We start from the raw sequence: 19,212 nt of genomic DNA, 5'->3' as shown, positions 1-19,212 counted from the left end.
CTCATTGGCCTGAACTCTCTCTCCGGTCTTCGTCGGAAACTTTCTAGCGATTGCACCCATAGCCTTCCTGAAAGAGCCTTTCCTTTGTCGGGCAATCGCTGGAATGGCACTTCACCTCTGCTCACTTTGGGCGCATTGAGAGATACAGATCGCGCAAGAATATGCTTGGTAGACGCGGCACCCTTAGTGATCCGGCTCTGTTTGGCAAGCCGGGAGAGAGAGTCGAGTTGTTTGTTTGATTAAAGTCTGAACTGCCTCAGTCAGTGTTGGCAATTCTAGTATTTGTTCTGTCTCTGTTTCTTCGACTTGAGCATCTTCCTCAGTGTCTACTGTTTTGTCTATTGGCAGAGTATTTTGTTCAAACAACCCTGGGCCAGAAACCATAGTAAGAGCAGCCTTCGAAAACCGGGGGGCAACAGGTTCAGTGAGCTTTCCATATTCAGGTGGTTTCATTTTTTGACTAACAGTTCTAGTGACTCGTTTGCCAGCCCGCTTACCTCTAATTGAATAATGTCTAACTAGCTGGCCTTCATAAATCTCAGGTGTTTGGTGCAAACGGGGTTCCACAAGGTTAAGCGTACTACCACTAAATGTCTATGCAATACAGGTGAGGTAGGTGAAGTGACAGGCTCTGATGGGTTCCCGTCGTACATATCAAAATTTGACTGGTGCACAAAATCAATGTCATCAGTTTTAGAGATTGTGCTCCCAGCACTGTCATAGCTAACGCCAGTAGAAGATCCGGCTAAGTTGTTCAGAGATTCACAATCAAACCTGATCCAGTTGTCACGGGTAGAATCCTCTTTGATCCCGTAAGGAGAACAAGACACCTCCTGGCAGGTTGGCTCTATTTGGGATGCTATGCAGTTGATGCCGCCGAGAAACTAGAATTCCTTCCTTCAGTTTATGTTTCCTAGCATCTAAATGGCACGATGCTTCGAAACCTATTACATTGTTGTTAGAGTTTTGCAGTATGTATAGAACTGTAACTTGCACCCTCTGTTTCCAGGCATATCCGATCAAAAGACGTTTTAAAGGAAGATTCCCCATCTAAATCCTCATACAAATCATCATGACCTGTGAGATGTTGTTCATTCATGTTTTGTGGATGCAGTAACACTTGAGAAAAGGATCTTGGAGGAGAATGTTGTGATAGTCTCTCTTCCTGAGGTTTATTTGGTGGGACGCCTTTGCAAAATGAGAAGTCTTCACATATAAAGCTGTCTGTCGAAGCCCAAAGATGTCGATCTGTAATTCCAGAGGTTGATGACTGTGATGGGGTCCGGGTCGGGGAGTTTGAAGCTGAATGAGGAGCAAGATTTGACATCGAAAACTGCACTTTTTCTTGCAAGAAAGAACCCATAGTAACACTGTCAACATTGGCAGATAACTCAGTCATGTTGAAAGCATCATGCGTGTTGTTGTTGCTGACAGGACCAATAGTAGTCACGCGCGGAACTTCTGCGCTAGCAGTTCGAGGAGGAGAAAGGGGGCGGATGTCAGCAGATGCCTTTGGTTCTAAGCTGCATTTCGAAGCGTCATTAATTGTAAACGATGGGCAAAAACTTGGGTTTTTCTTGACTGGCTTTTTTCTCTTTGGCCTCACATGTGGTCAACGTCCTCCATCCAGGCGGAGGGACAGTGAAACACTTGCGTTTGCTTTTTTGTTCCCACCATTCAGAGAATCCCACCTCGACTCGAAAGAAGCATCGCTGGAACCCACTTCACTTCTGTTGCTGTTGAAATTCTGTCCACTTTGCCTGGCGCCGCTCGTTTCCTCTAACCAAAGTGGCAGCACGTTTCTATCGGCGCCAGAATCTGTAATGTGCCCGGAAAACCTGAAAGATTTTCGAGTTCGGGCATCTCGGTTCCAAGAGCCCCTGTCAGGTTTAGTTGCTGCTGCTGCTGCTGCTGCCGTTTCGTCTGACTGGCGGGTTGGAGAGCCCCAAGCATTCCTTGCGCCCACGGAAGGCGACCCATAATTTCCAGCAATAAATTCCGGTGACTGATGCGCTGAAAGAGGAGACTTCGTCTTTTCTTTAGAGACCGACTGGTTGTTCGGTTTCTCTTTTTCATTCTTCTTATTTTCGCCAGATTTTCTCCTCTCTGAAAAAAAAAATCAGTTTTCATTATCAAAGTTCAATTACTAAATACCTGGAAAAAAGTATCGATTGAATACTTTGAAGAAGTTCAGATAAACCAAGAAATTATAACATTGATTTCCTATTTTCTATTAAATTTATAAAAGGAAACGTAATACATACATAGACTATCTCTAAATCATGAAAGGAGTTTGAAATACTAACGTAGACAAGTATTTTCTTACTGATAAAATATATTCTATAATAGTAACCTACATAAACTTCTGAAAACCGTTTTCAAGTAATAACTATGTGCTGATACATATTTCATAAATCTTGGACTGAATGATAAAAGCAACATTTAAAGGCTGTCTCATATAAACTTCTGCAATGATTGACTTTTAAGAACAAGTTAATTATCAGTCCTCCTGTTCTGAAAAGCATTAGTCTGCAATCAATTCACAGCCATACTTGAATCAGTTTCGAAATTCATCCTCGTGATTTATCCAGTAAACCTCTTCATGACCTTGTCAAGATAAACAAGTAGAAACGTGCTCAAACTCAGGATAACGTAATAGTCATGACGAGTTGCAGTCAGCCCCCATATCAAAACTAAAACATTCAAATAGCTATAACGATGAAATACCTGTATGAAAGATCATGCTAACTGTTGTCCAATTTTTGTTTTCCCACCTCAAAAACAAATGAACAGAAGAATGTGGTACAGAGGTTAAAGGTCAAAGTCGCTTTACGGCGATCGGTAAAAGAAAAAACAACAACAACACTAAACACATCAAGGCAAATTGAATATATAAAAAGCGAATTAAATACTCTGACTAGAAAACATTTCATGAATAACGTCGAAATCTTTATTGAACCAGGTGCACCCTTGTCATTAAGAAATTACTGCAGCAATTTGATAATCAGTTTATCACAATAATCCAATTTCACTTTTGTTCAAAATTATTAAAACTTTGAAACTATTAATCTATCACTTTTTGCATATTTTGGATCACTACTTACTTGAAGAAATTATTGTGGATCAAATTTTTATAATTTTTATGGTCGGTAAACACATTCAACTTTTGAGATAAACAGAAGTAACCAACAATTTTTGCCAGCCTTAATTGCATCACATGTTCAATTTTGAAGAGAAAATAAGAATTGCAGCAACCAAAATTCACTCGTTTCTGTCGGCGTCTTGTTCCTGCAGGTTCTCAAAAGAATTGTTTTTCATTATTAAGAAATCATGACTTCAGGTATAGTCCTGAGCTTCCTAAATCAGAAAGTGGAAAATATTAAATTACTGGCAAAACTTCGAAGTAAACATAAAAGTGCTCCAACTACCCAGTGACTGACCTTTGAACTGTAAAAGAAAATGCACGAATTAGTTTTTTATTTAATGGAATGAACCACTGAGGCTGAAAGAGTGATGCAGGGTTTCAAGTCTCTGTGAGTGTTGTTTGTGGGGGTTGATCACCTAACGTTTCCGCTAAAAATCCTTTCTGTTTTCATGGTATTTGTGCCAAAGCAACCACTGGTAACTGAGCAGATGATGTGAGTATTTCTTGTATAATTAGCTGAACGTTCAATAACACTGAAGCCAAATTTCTCTCGAAATTCTACTAGAATAACAAGTGAAGATACAAAAAATATACATGTTAAGTCTCATTAACGTCTTAAGAACTTTAAGGCATTGATTTTTAGCGACATTCGAATAGCGTTTACGAGATACATTTACTCAGGGAAACATTAGTCTATACTAAACGAGAGTGACTTGCAAAAAACGTGATCCGTTTCATCCTTTTCGTTCTGTTTTACAAGCAAACATTTGTATTTATTTTTTCATTTCTTTCTTTTTATTTTTTATTTATTTTTATTTATTTGTATTTTTTTATTCATTTATTTATTTCTATCCTCGCTGTAATGGCCAAGTCTGGACCAATTTTTTTTTTTTTTTTTTTTTTGCGTCATTCATTCTTAATAGTCCAAGGCTGTCTCACCCAGCTTATTCTGTTTCTCTTGTAGCAGAGATATCAACTGACTTCAACTGGCAATTGCTGAAAACTTTTCAGGAATATTTTTTGCCATTTAAAAAGAGATAAGGCAATCCCAGCAACGTGAACGATAAAAATTGGGTTAGAAAAAGAAGCTGGAAATGAAACTCCTAAAAGAAAGTGAGTCCTAAAATACTAAGTAGGGCTTGGAAACCTTATGCCAAACTGCAACGTGTTTTACAGACCTTGACAGCAAGGAACGACGCGGGACTTTCCGAACTCCCACAAAGTGTATGAATTCAGTAGAAATTTCATAAGATCGAACTCTAGCCAACGTTATGAGATCTCACACGATATAAAATGGGCCTGAATGTCTGGTTTATAACGTGTAGGAATAACTATTTAAAAAATTAAAAGGCATCGTACTGCCATTAAGACTGCCCAAAATTTATCGCGGTATCCGCAAAGATGACTGTCAAATGCACATAACTTTTCTTACCGGTATGAGAGTTGCCGCAAAAGGCCTGGACATTTTCACGAAGAAAATGCTTCACTTGGCGTATTAGAGAGAATGAAAACAGAGTAAACTACTTGAGTGAACGTAGATGTCAAAGCAAGAGAAAGGTTAAAAACGTTTTCTAAAAAAATGAGGGGTGAGTGTAAGGATTACCCGGTCGACGAAATGCACGCTTTTCTCGAAGATTCAGTATATCTTAAAAGTAACTTTAGAGAGGAAAGATTACAACGAAATGCTTAGTATATGTACGGAGGAGCAGAATCTAAGAGACCAGTACCGCACTTCTTTAAAAGCTGTTTGAGTAATTCAGCTCATGGTTATCCAGACATTGTTCAATTATGGAAGATTTAAGATTTCAGCAGAATTAAAGGTGCTATTTAGTATGATGATGCAACCGATGAGTTTTTGACAGGTGTTCCCATTTATATCGACGGCTGCCAAAATACTCCAGTGGCATATTTTGTAAACACTAGAAAAATACTGGCTACAATAAGTATGCCTATAATATAAACAGGGGCGGAGTTTCAGAAGAGTAAGATTATTCTGCATAATAATGCCTCGCCCATTGCAGTGAATCTTATACTGGAAAGAGCATTGTATACTTGAGGCTTATATTGACAAAAGTGAGCCAATGTATATAATAATAATAATAATAATAATAATAATAATAATAATAATAATAATAATAATAATAATAATTGTGGTTCACTGCCTCAATTTTTTATCACCATTCCTTCAAGTTGTAAATCAGACATTCAAACGCATTTTACGATAACCTATACTCTGTTTTTTTCCATCTGTCCATCCGCCTGTGGTGTATTTGTATGGTAACACTGCGTCCCGGGCTTTAGATAGTTGCATTCAGCCAGGATCCTGCATTCAGCTTACATTCAACATTATAATAATATCCTATTTCGAATATTAACGGTGTAATTCGCAATCAGTAAATTATTAAAACACTTTTCAGTTACAAATGTACACCCAGATATCCTTTTATTTACCTAAAACTTACGCATAGTGTAACTATCTAAAGCGCGGGACGCAGTGTTACCATACAAAAACACCACAGGCGGATGGACAGATGAAAAAAAAAAACAGAGTATAGTGCTCATTTCATAAGTAATTTCTCGGTATTAGCAATTATTTTGTCCAGTATACCGGAGCATGTCAGGGATTGTTGAAGATCTCGCAAGCTACTAATCTCAGGAATTTTACGCTGCTATTAGGAACGAATCTCATGGAAAATCTCATTGAATCTCCTTCGATGAAATGAATTAACAAATGGAAATAAGTCCTATAGATAACAACTAGGTATCGCTCTTTTTCTTTTGTTGATGCCCTTTTTCATTAAGATTCGCGAGATTCAAAATTTGAGAAGAGCATTGAAGAGAAGAATTAGCCACGCTTTGGTAACACTTTCCATGCTGTGATTTGGTCAAGGCGGGGAATATCACCACTAACGCTTATGTATATCTTACGCAGAGTTATAGATAATAATAATAATAATAATAATAATAATAATAATAATAATAATAATAATAATAATAATAATAATAATAATAATTGTTTGGTTAGGAAAAACTCTATCGCGAGAGTATTATAATGTTCTAAAAGGTCCACAAAAATAAAGAAATTTTGTAGTTCGTATATAGTTTAAAAACCCTTTACAAGGCTTTCGAACCCTTCCCTGGGTTCATCTTTTTTTGACTGAAGATGAACCCAGAGAAGGGTTCGAAAGCTTTGTAAAAGGTTTTTAAATTAGCAAAAATATTCTATTATTGTGGGACCTCTTAGAACAACAACAACAACAACAACAACAAAAACAAACAACAACAACAACAACAACAACAACAACAACAACAACAACAACAACAACAACAACAAAACAACAACAACAATAATAATAATAATAATAATAATAATAATAATAATAATAATAATAATAATAATAATAATAATAATAATAATAATAATAAGACTTCTAAGAATACGACTGAATACTTTTGTTTAGTCAAAGCCCTTCTTTTAACTCGATAAATCCTTCAGTGAGGTAAAAAAAAATGGACTGAATGCCATTGCCGCAGTTAATGTTCACGTTTTACCTAACGGCAGCTTATGTCTCAAATTTTACCCGCTGTCCAGACCTTAGCCAAATATATTTGGTTAAATTCAAAATACCAAACAGCTGCAGCTGAATAACGAAATGCATTGATACCAGCTTCTCCAGAGTCTGTCATCAATTTTTCTAATTATATAGCACTTTTCAGATATCAAAGAGTCGATTTGGAATCTTTTGCGATTGTTCTGAAAACAGGGCAAATGGCAATTTCGCATTTTAATGTATAATGTGTGTGTATAGTCTAAATATGTTATATATGATTTATAAATATATATATATTATATATATATATATATATATATGTGTGTGTGTGTGTGTGTGTGTGTGTGTGTGTATACTAAGAAATCACAAAAGTAAGCATGTGATTTTGTTTATTAGCTGAAGCCACTGGGAAAATTTAAAAGAGACAACATTTTCCCAGTTGCTCTAGGTAATAATATTTATATATATATATATATATATATATATATATATATATATATATATATATATATATATCACAGGCGGAGAGGTGAAGGCATGTCTCAGCGTACATAATTTATTGCCGACGTTTCACATCGCTTCGATGCATTTTCAAGGCTGGGAAATTGATAAAAATACAAACATATAAGACTCGTCACTGATAAAACACGGTATAATATTTAAAATTGGACACTAAAACATTTAAAATGTAAAAAATTGCTATACAACAACGATAGGTTAGAGAGACAACCTACCAGAGTAAAAAATAGGTGACTGAAGGACAGAGCGGGGAGAAAGAAAAATTATAATAAAAAACACCCACACACACACAAAACTATACAAAAGACGAGAGACAGAACTTAAGTAAAGAAACAAGTGGTTAGGCTATAAATAACTGAACTGACGAGGACTGGGCATTTAAATTCGGTACATTGGTTTTGATTAAAATGGATTCCAATGTTAAAAGTTCATCATCCTTATTGGCTGATCGAATAATTTTAAAATCATCGATGTCCAAGCGGGAGCGACAGGTAATAGTGTGGTTACGGATGCTAGATAGCTCAGGATTGGATAGTTTGCATCCTGTTCGGAAACTGACTTCTTTGTGGGCGCAGAAATTGTAGCAGCCTCTTCGTGCCTTCAACATAAGTACCCCGATTACATCTGGGATAAGTGTATTTATAAACTATGTTGGACATCAAAGGCTGGCTTAATCTGTTTTTGGCTCTGGAAAGAGATCGGATGGTTAGAGGATTTTTCGGAATTAATTTTAGGTTCAAGGTTGGTAATTCATTGTTAATTAATTGTATAACTTTCTTTTTGAAGGAATTGTCATGGAGGAAAGGGAACTTAGCATAGATGATTAACTTGGGAACGATATGTATAGGAGGTGGGGGGTTCATTTTCATGTTTAAAAATTTATTGAGAGCTCTATAAAAGTGCACTGACGGTAAACAGTTGTTAAAAAAGTTTACTAAAAAATCTATTTCGTTGTGGAAAGAGACCCAACTGGAAGTGAGGACAAAGGCTCTATGAAGGAGGGTGGAGAGGGCATTTAATTTAAAATTAAAATTACATGAGCTATAGAAATTTGTCCCTAAGCCTGTGAATGTACTCTTTCTGTAAATTCCTGTATGAAAGCTATTATTGTCTCTGGAAACAAGTAAATCTAAAAATGGTAGGGAGTTATGGGATTCTTTCTCTATGGTGAACTTAATATTAGGATGTTGAGAGTTAATAAATTCTAAAAAAGCTTCAGCATTAAAATCAAACCTAAGCAATGCAAACGTGTCATCCACGTACCTTCTGTAAAATAGGGGGTAAATGTTGAGGGGGCAACTGTCAAAGATGGTCTCCTCCAGGGAGTTCATATAAATATTGGGGAAGGTGGGACCAAGTGGGCTGCCCATCGCCATCCCTTCAATTTGCTTAAAACAAGTCTTTAAAAATAAAAGTCGTGTCCTGCACGGCCAATTCTAAAAGTTGCTTAAATAACGGACGAGTAAAACCTTTAAAAATAGTCAGACAGAGGAAAAAGTTTATCTAAAATAATTTCGATAGTTTCTCTAACTGGAATACTGGTAAATAAGGACTCAACATCAAAACTTACCATGAAGAGATCAGAAGCTTGCTTTAAAATATAATTTTTTAAATCAGATGTGTTTTTCACGTTATGGGTACTATGGGCGAGTGGTTCTAGGAGAGGAACAAGGTACTTGGCAAGGTTATAATTAGGGGTGTTAAGTGAAGACAGAATTGGTCCAAGTGGGACGCCCTCCCACAACGAAATAGACTTTTTAGTAAACTTTTTTAACAACTACTGTTTCCCGTCAGTGCACTTTCATATAACTCTCAATAAATTTTTAAACATGAAAATGAACCCCCCACCTCCTATACATATCGTTCCCAAGTTAATCATCTATGCTAAGTTCCCTTTCCTCCATGACAATTCCTTCAAAAAGAAAGTTATACAATTAATTAACAATGAATTACCAGCCTTGAACCTAAAATTAATTCCGAAAAATCCTCTAACCATCCGATCTCTTTTCAGAGCCAAAGACAGATTAAGCCAGCCTTTGATGTCCAACATAGTTTATAAATACACTTATACCAGATGTAATCGGGGTACTTGTGTTGGATGAACGAAGAGGCTGCTACAAGTCCGTTTCTGCGCCCACAAAGGAGTCAGTTTCCGAACAGGATGCAAACTATCCAATCCTGAGCTATCTAGCATCCGTAACCACACTTTTACCTGTCGCTCCCGCTTGGACATAGATGATTTTAAAATTATTCGATCAGCCAATAAGGATGATGAACTTTTAACATTGGAATCCATTTTAATCAAAACCAATGTACCGAATTTAAATGCCCAGTCCTCGTCAGTTCAGTTGTTTATAGCCTAACCACTTGTTTGTTTTCTTAAGTTCTGTCTCTCGTCTTTTGTATAGTTTTGTGTGTGTGGGTGTTTTTTATTATAATTTTTCTTTCTCCCCGCTCTGTCCTTCAGTCACCTTTTATTTTATACTCTGGTAGGTTGTCTCTCCAACCTATTGTTGTTGTATAGCAATTTTTTACATTTTAAATGTTTTAGTGTCCAGTTTTAAATATTATACCGTGTTTTATCAGTGACGAGTCTTATATGTTTGTATTTTTATCAATTTCCCAGCCTTGAAAATGCATCGAAGCGATGTGAAACGTCGGCAATAAATTATGTACGCTGAGACATGCCTTTACCTCTCCGCCTTGTGATATCTGTAGGGCTTGAGCCCCCTTACTAGTCTTCTATAAATATATAATATATAAATATATACGTATATTATATATACGTATATATATATACATATACATACATATATATATGTATATATATTATATATATATATATATATATATATATATATATACGTATGTATATATATATATATAATATATATATATATATATATATTATCTGTGTGTGTACTATGTTACGGCAATTACGAGCAATTCTACAAGATTAAAATGCACTCGGCCGAAATATATATAAATAATTAATTACGGCGATAATTTGGCAGTGGCTTCCACGCACACACACACACACACACACACTGTCTGTCAACTGTTTTTATTAATAAATCTCCTTTTCTTACAAATACTTCTAATCACATACTGGCGTGGTCACCTCGCATTCTGTATCCCTTCCGTTCAAAAAGTGTTCATGAAAGAATGAATGAATAACTGAAAATGAACGAATTGAAATCAACGGCCATCTTTAAATTATTCAAGTCCTGAAACGGTGTACTTCGAGTCTGTAGCCTCAGGCAGCACTCACCTCTCTTCGAACTCCAAAGGAATGAGGTGAAACGCTTGAATCTGCTGGGGGGCGGGACAGGTAACCCTTCAAGTGGCCTTTGCGTCATGGGTGCGTTGGATTCATGGCCCAGCTCACCTTCGCCCCTGGCTCGTCCACTGCTAGCACCGGAACTTGTCGCACGCGCGTCAGCAGGAGCAGCAGATCTACTACATCTTCCAGCGAGTTTAGCGGAAGCAGCAGCAGAGGTAGGGGGGACATTAGCAACAGTTTTATGGCCGCGGTAGGCAGGGGAGAAACGGGAGGCGGCGGCAGAGGCAGTAGCAGCGGAAGAAGAACTGGCTGCAGAAGCGTTATTAAGGGGAGACGATGGGAGGAACTTCAACACACCTGGCCGCGAGGGCGGTCCTGGAGGAGGGATGGAAGAATGGGCGGCTGCTGGCATTTGGGGGGAACTTCTCTTGGTGCTTTGTTGCCTGCAAATGAAGGAGAGTTACATAAGATGAACTTATATAAAATTTAAGTGAGTATAGAATGCAAACTGATTTGACCCGGTAACGTGAATCTGCGTTTGTGAATAGTCTGTCATTCACTGCATAATATGAATGATTAAAATGAATCTGATCCAGACAGTAGAGGAAAATATATCAAAACAGATTAGGGGACGTGAACGTATAATTACGGATATGCAAAGGAACTGCGTGTCCATTTTCACTTAGAAATATAACAGTACTGATGAAGATCTGTGCATTTCAGGGACCGCAATTCATCGTTTTTCACAAATATCTTCCAAAGTAATTATTTGATCGAAATGGTACTTTGACACTGTACAAGACGCCTCTCGCTAATTTTTGGTAATATAGCTCATTGTCAAATGGTGTTAGTTTAGGCGTTTACTCTTGACTTTTAAAAGTAAAGTCGTATGAGTCATTTACAGATTCGGACGCCCGCTATCCTCCATCCCTTCCCTCTCCCTCCCTCCCTTTCTCTCACTCTTTCTTTATCGCGGCGCTTCTCATTTCTCCCTCAAATACCTTTATGTAATTTACAATATGGAATAAAATACCGTTTTCCATTATATTTTCCAGTACCAGCAGATAATTGGAGAGTTCATAATGAAGAGGATAGGGAGGTTTGACATAATGATCTTAATAATGGTTATTTTTTCCCCAATGTATTCGGATTATAGTGTCCTCGGGGTGTTAGGTAATACCGTAATGATAAAGGGTTGCCTGTCGGCTTTAGCAATCGCACTAGAAGCATCCACCGCTTCACTGATGACGACGGATTTTTCATCGCTGTTATGGCCGCGTCGCTGCAGAAATGCATTTGCAACACGACTCCAAACCATAAAATGGGAAAGCTAACAATAGATTCAGGATCAATCTCAATAGGTAAGTGAGACGGTCCAGAGCCTTCGAGGATGAATACTGGTCCAAGGATAACATCCACAAACCTGTAGGTCCCGTAATTATCAACATCGACAGTAATAACATGGATGATCGCGAGAATGAGACATACACACCAATTTCACAATTCCTTTACCACTCTAAATATTAGTGTTAATTATATACTGGGTTGTCGGTTAAACTACGTGATTTAATTTTGGTTACCCGATTGTCACGGGGTAATGATAAAGTAAACATCTCCGTTTTCTTTAAGATGCACTTGTGAACTAAGGTAGACTTGAGGATTCCACGATAGTTATTGAGTATGATACATCACTGCATAATGCCATATGTGTGTGTTGCGTTGATGGCTAAAAATATAGGTATAAATATAGTCTATAAATAAAACATAATATCACTTGGGAAAGTGTTTAGATCAAACAACATATTCATTTTAATTTTTTATACTCATTCAAAATCATTCAAATTCATAAGCAACAAGGATATTCAGATTATATAAGTGATGAAATCTAATGATACATAGATATCACCAGCATTTTTGGTCTGTTGCCGTCAAGGAATAAAAATCGAGCGATTCTTCAATTATGACAGTTTGCGATGCTGCAAAATAAATACAAACCTGTGAAAGACACAAGGATATTGATTTCTTAACAGATTATGAATGAGGCGAAAACTGGATACCTTCTTTATAACAAACAAAAAATGTCTGTTAAATGCCTGAAAATGGGGTAATAGGTAACACTTACATTAATGATAAGTAATATAATTCAAGATGCATGAAACAATTCATTCACTAAACTCAGTACGGTTCAAGAATTATATCTTCATTGCTGGCGTCAGATTAATAGAAACGAAATGGCAGTGTGATATGAATATAGAAACGCAGATATACAATGACATTATGACAGTTCTTTCCCCCAAATTATACCCATTTTCTATTTTGTTTCCTTTACGGCAATTCATCTGCTAAGCATCAAGGAAGTAGACAAAGCTCCCCCCACCTGGAGAAAAGGGTGATGTTCATACGCTCTTTAGCTTACTCCCCTTTATAGAATTTAAGAAAATACAATAACAATCATTAAATGAACGCAGATCCTACAAAATCCAACATATTTATTACATTCAAGTTTACTCAGTACAATATAATTGGCAGGAAAGGGGCGGGAGGAGTAGACGGGAAGACCAGGAAAGTGGGTTGAGGGAGGGATGAGGAGGGGAAGGGTGAGGGAGGGAGGGAGGAAAGAGCGGGATGGGCCCGTTTGAAAGCATAGGTTGGCAATGCTTGGCAACACTTTGTAAGTCAAGAGTAAACGCCATAACTAACACCATTTGAAAATGTGCTATATTACCAAAAAATAGGGCGAGGTGTCTTGTATACCGTGTCAGAGTACCATTTCGATCGAATAATTAGTTTGAAAGATATTTAAGAAAAACGATGACTCGCGGTCCCTGAAATGCATATTAGCAATGCATCCACAAATAAATGAAATGCAGAGAGTGACCTAGAACTAATCAGTGCTTCACTTGAAAGAGAAGAGGTACACTGCCAAAGATATCTGAACTTCTGAAGATCCAAGTCCGACCATCAGAGAGAGGAGAGCTTCAGTAAGGTTTCTCGATGCGAACATTGTTGAAATTAACAAGAGTGGACGAAGGGAAAACTCTGGAAGTGTGGGAACATAGTGAAACATCTTTACGTCTGAAACTTGCCACAAGTGCAATTAGGAACATCTGGGAATGAGTGTTTGTAATTCGTGACTTAGCAATCATTTTAAATGTAGTGATGGCTCTAATTTAAAAACAAAAATTATTTCATGCATACGTAAGGAACTATTGCATTATTGAATGTTTAGATTGTTGCCTATGTATGAAAACAGATTTATTTACAAAGATCTGGTTTTTATTTTATTCAGCATTCCCAGTTTAAATATATTAAGCGTAATTCATGACGTTAATTATAAAATACATTATTGCAGAAACGCCTGGCGTAATCTTTAAACATTGCATAAGCCTAGAATATAAAGTCGTCACATGGGTTAAGGGTCCTTTTGGATCAAGAACCTGTACCAGCACATTGTGCTTAAAATAACAACACCAGTAACGACTAGGTATATATATGAAAAATCTAATGATTAATTACAGAATGTGGCGATTACAACAGCATTGTGAAAGGAAACATTGTTCTATTCACTTATAAAGTTTGTCAGTTCCTGGCATGAGAGCTCCTCGATAACATTTATAGGTGGTGTCTTTCAGACCTTACAATAACATAATACACATGAAAATAATCAATATTATAAATATAAACAAGAGCGCCCAAACATACTTTTCGTTATGTATATGCATATGTATGAATATGCCCTTACTTGGGCGCCCCCCCCCCCACCCCACAAAAAAAAAAAAAACTTATGGGTTATAGCACTAACACATATTCGATGCATGATCGGATCGGCCTTGTTCAAGAGTACACCCATTTTCTATAAAGACAAGTACGTATCAGGGTACCTGGGTTATTTAAAATGACGCTGAAGACGATAGCAGATGGATCCATCTCTATAGTTGGTAAGCATAGCTGTGGCTTGTACATTGCAGCATTGTAAAACTATTACGCAGAGGATTTTTTATTGTTCCATACCCTTCAGCAACTTCAGTGAGAATGGTGGTTACTGCCAATGGCGTCCGTATTCACACTTGTAAACAAGGTTGGTGGTTGGCATTAGGTAATTTAGGTTACCCACAAATGCAACTAGTCTTATGCCAGCACGGCAGGACCTTGCCTTAGGCCGAGCCTTAAGTGCAGTAGAGTTAGAGGCTATAAGAGGCCCGGTGTAGCCCACTGGACTTTTCAAACCGAGATCGAAAAAAACGAAAATAGTCGACTTATACGCAATTAAAAATCTTACATTCCTTAATACTGGCAGAATTTGTATGAGATCATTTGTGACATAAACAAATAAATGAGACCTGCCATTATATATAATTTTCTTTAAAAACCCGTATGCTATTTAAATGAATAGCCGAATTCATAAAGAGAATTAGTAGTGTAAATGTTTAAGACTTTTGATTACGTATCAATTTAGATGTTTGCAAAAAATATAAAGTAGGTTAGTCATTCTTTCTCATTCAGTACGGTGCAGATTCGACTTTGAACCAAATTCTAGGGCATATTTTGTTTAGTCGATTACAGAAATTTCTCTATTTTTTGACACTTTTGAATAACGTTGGGAAACAGTGAACTATGCAGACTACTAGGATCTCTACATAAAATGTTCACATTTGTTCTTACCTGGATAAATTAATCCACATATTTAAGGTCGCTGGTCAAACCCTTCCACTGCATTGCAGGAACCCTTTCCTCCATCTTCTGCTCTCTCTGTTCCATTTCACTCGCAGAACAGACAATCCGTCAGGGTAGAATCGTGAAATTATTGTCAAGGAATCTATTGAGACTAGATTTCTCTCAGGAGGTACACACCACGATTACCCATGTTAAACTGTCATTGGGCTACTGAACTCATTTATCACTCCGCAGTGTAAACGTGATCCTGTTTAAGCAAGGTCCTCCCCAGAACACGACCAAATGAGAACAAAACTGAAATAAATCGATGTTTCTGGTGTAATGGCGGAGTGCTGGAATTGCTATGGCTTCTTCAGCCTTAGGTCACACGAACTTCTGTCGAACGCCCTCTCTCACTCCCCTCAGTTGACTACAAAGAATGTAAATATATACTATACTTATATAATGCACGATTGTATAAAAAAAAAAATTTTGTTTTATGCCTCTTTTATACCATTCTTAACACCTCCATAAGAAGTGTCAAGTCAAGAGCTGATTTGCTTTCATTCCCAATCACTACCTCTCTTTTTTTCAAAGCCTATTTACATTATAATTTTGAACTGTCTTTAGGTGTTTGGGCGTGATAGACTCTCTCGGTTCTATGCGTAGGGAACGGAATTTACGCATTTCTTTTCCCACATGTGCCATACATGTGCGTCGGCCATAACTAAACTCAAATGGGATTAGTCTTTAGTACTCTTTGGCTGGTGGCGTCAAGTGTATGCAAGGTTTCGACAAAGCTCGCGGGAAGAAACATGTCTATTGATTTGAATCTCAGGGAGCGCTACCCAGCCGAATCGTTATTTATTTAACATGCACAGAGGAAAGATAATGTACACTATTAGATCATCGACAATCTTAATCGAACAAATCTCCTGAAGTTCGTATACCCAGGCGATCAGTATCTATAACAATTCTGATTACTTTCTTCAGGTATTGGTCTAGTGAGAGACTCATGGTGTCAGTTATTTGGATTTGAATTAAATGATCAGTGAACACACGTAAAAAGATATCCATCTGCGTTCAGCAATGATAATACTAAATACCGCTTGTGAGTAAGTGCAATATTTTAGCACGCTTGCGCATTCATCATTCTTGGAACTAAAAAAAATTCGGTCTTACTTCAACTTTGACTGTTAAAATGTTCTCTCTCGAACTTATGATAGAACCTTGCTTTCGATAAGAATACGCTGGTACAACCAAGGTCCTTTAAATATATTCTGAATGAATATCTAAAGGACCTTGGATACAACGTCATGTCACCTTTATTTTCTCGTGGGGATTTAACGGTTAATAAGGAGACGTGCCGCCTCATCGCTCCAACTCATTCTTTATTTGTTTACAAGCCTTGTTTTAAATCTGCAAAAATATTTTTTAATTTAAAATACTGATTTTAGTTTAGAACTTGCCTAGGTAGCCCATTCAATATCCGTTCTTGTTCCAACATGAAAACTAAAAGGTTCACACTGACTTTTTTTTTTTTTTAATTCATTCACAGTAACAAAGTATGTTAGAATTATGAATCCACTCTCTGTAAAGAACCTGCATATTTCTACAGCATTTAGGACTGATTTATCAGTAATGCAGGATATGAACAACAGATAAATTTCTGTTCCAACCTTGCCTCCTGAGGATCTGATGATCCCTACTAGAGCTAGGGTGACCAGACGTCTCCGGACAGTCCCCGTTTTCAGTGACCTGTCCCCGGAAATGTCACCGGTTTTCACTGTGACTGAAAGATCCGTAATTTGAATAGAGAAAAAAAATGTTGACCAAACTATACATAATTGCACACCGTACTACTCGCACTGCACAGTGTATATAACTAAGGAAATGATAAACAGCTTTGCAGGGCATCTATAGTAATCTGTCTACCAGGTAGCAATGCCCCTGTTGAGAGGGTTTTTTTCCTTAATGAATGATATGTGGACCATGAAGGTCTTGCTAACAGCGAAGACCAACTTAAACCAGCAATGTCAGGATTTTGTGGAGAAGCTGACCAAAAACAAACCTATTCTTAAAAAGATACACTCCTCTGAGAAATACACGCACTACTTTCAATATTCCAAATCCAAACACTGTCCCTTTTGATTATTATCATTATGACGTCCTATTTTCACTATTTTAGGATGCCAGGAATAAGGAGAAGGCCTTAGTTTGGGTAAAGTGTCTGGCTAACACCTACTTTTTTGCAGCTGTTTATGGGTGTTCTTGATCTCAGCTACTTTGATCAGAAAAAGCCTCATTGTTAATCTTTTTTTTTATTCACTTCCTTTGCAATTTAGAATAAATAGGTGAGACAAACTATTGAATGCTGCTTTAAGAATGGAAAGGGCAGTGTCCCCGTTTCAGTTTTTTAATGACAAAAACACTTCGTGTTTTGAAGGTTTTTACGCCTCTAAACCGAAAATTTCCCCGGATTTTGTCTCAGAAGTCTGGTCATCTTACACTAGACCCATTTTTCTTAGAATTCTAACATACTCCTAATTCTCCTTGTTGTGTCATGCAGCACACTTTTTAGAAGCAAGCAAAGTTCGAGGTTGTTGCATTCTATCCTCTCTAGGTTCCTCCTGAATTTCTCTTGGATAGTTCTGGCTTTCTTTATTTACCAGGAGTAGGTCTAATCTTCCAGCCAGTCTTACATGGTCGGTCCTTACATAGTTCCATAGTCCCAGACCTTGAATTTTTTCGTTTGCTAGCATTTTTTCAAGTACGTGGTTATACCACATGGTACACTATTTTCTTTGCCGATCCTCCAGTGAAAGACCTTGGCGACTGTTACTTGCTTCTCTTGTATTCATTTTGAGCTAAAATGCTAGGCATTCACTTCTGCTGTGGTTGATGGACTCCATATTTTGTTTGTTTGTATTAGCAGCTCTTAGGTGAGGCCAATATTCGAACATCTATTCTATCTTTCACATATTGTGTATGTGGTACCTTGTTCTATGCTCAGCTCGGCCTTAGTCCACCATTGCTAACAGCTATCTACAGCTGCATCACAAGTCACCTCTGGTATTGGCCGTGCATTGGTTTGTTTTCCAATTTCTCTTTTCTTTGGCGGATAATTCTTTCCTTACACTTTTCCGAGTCTTCGTCGACAGAGATGAGTTTTTTCTAGAATATTATTAACCGCTTATCTTTACTGTACTTAAGTTGATGACAAAGTGTGCTTTTCTAGATGACGATACATTCCTCTACACTTTCATTCTACTTCCTCCATTCCTTCTTGACAAGTTGAGCCTTGCCACACCTACTCTTGGACACTGTTAAAATAGTGGTAGTTAGTTTTCTTGTTTTTTTTTTTTACGTTTTCCATGTCTTCATTTGTCCAGTGTACTGTTCCTCCACTATATCTAAGTACTGGAGTAGCATAGTACAGGTTGCCTTCACAATGCTTCCACCACTGAGCTTGGATAGAAGTATCACTATAATCCTGTAGAAGTATTCACTTTTGACGTGTACTTTATTTTGCTGGTGTGTGGTATTGTCAGCCTCTAAATTTCCATGGTATTAATAGCCATTCTATATTTCCAGCTATGAGTCAGATCATTTGTGCAAGGGAATCCGAACTCTTGGCATTTTTTCATTGCATATTTATGTCAAATGAACAATGAACATAAGTTGACTGATGATTGGTACCATTCTAAGCTTTCCTGATAGTCGTTGTCATTGCTATTATGGAAACTATGGACAGCAGTTGTGAAAAGTGAAAGCCAGTATTACTGCAGAATAGTTGCATGCATTTAAAATTTAATGCATGATTCTCTTCGAGGGCTCCCAGGAGGCAAAATCCCCATGGCCAGGTCAGGGCATAGCACCCCAGGTTAAGGTTAGGTTAACATTTGTATCTGATCTGCCTTTAGTTCTACTGATTCCTCTTCTGGTATTTAACTCTGCCAGTGTGATTCCCGAAGCTGTTAAAGTTGTTTCTCGGTATCATAACATAATGGAAAGAGAGGCTAGAAAAGTGTCTGCAACCCTACGCATCTTCAAGCACTAAA

At 37.4% G+C, this 19,212-nt stretch overlaps 1 protein-coding gene across 1 annotated transcript; it reads right to left on the bottom strand.

The window, feature by feature from the left end:
* Positions 1–1,612: 1,612 nt before the first annotated feature.
* Positions 1,613–15,531, bottom strand: LOC135203917 (uncharacterized). Its single transcript, XM_064233849.1, has 3 exons — positions 15,161–15,531; positions 10,856–10,941; positions 1,613–2,106 (listed from the first exon to the last, which is right to left on the bottom strand). The coding sequence occupies exons 1-3, from the start codon at positions 15,178–15,180 to the stop codon at positions 1,613–1,615; spliced, it is 600 nt and encodes a 199-aa protein (XP_064089919.1). The 5' UTR covers positions 15,181–15,531.
* Between the last annotated feature and the right edge of the window lie 3,681 nt (positions 15,532–19,212).

The sequence above is a fragment of the Macrobrachium nipponense genome, chromosome 44 (assembly GCF_015104395.2).
Source record: "Macrobrachium nipponense isolate FS-2020 chromosome 44, ASM1510439v2, whole genome shotgun sequence".
NCBI classification, from domain to species: domain Eukaryota; kingdom Metazoa; phylum Arthropoda; class Malacostraca; order Decapoda; family Palaemonidae; genus Macrobrachium; species Macrobrachium nipponense.
This window is presented reverse-complemented; position numbering and strand designations above follow the sequence as displayed.

Bases quoted from the DNA above. Each gene is read 5' to 3' on its own strand.
- LOC135203917 (XM_064233849.1), bottom strand. From the start codon at position 15,180: ATGTGGATTAATTTATCCAG. The intron at 10,942-15,160 runs GTAAGAACAAAT...CTTCATTTGCAG, and splicing joins ATGTGGATTAATTTATCCAG to GCAACAAAGCACCAAGAGAA. The intron at 2,107-10,855 runs GTGTGTTGAAGT...TTTTTTTTTCAG, and splicing joins AGGACCGCCCTCGCGGCCAG to AGAGGAGAAAATCTGGCGAA.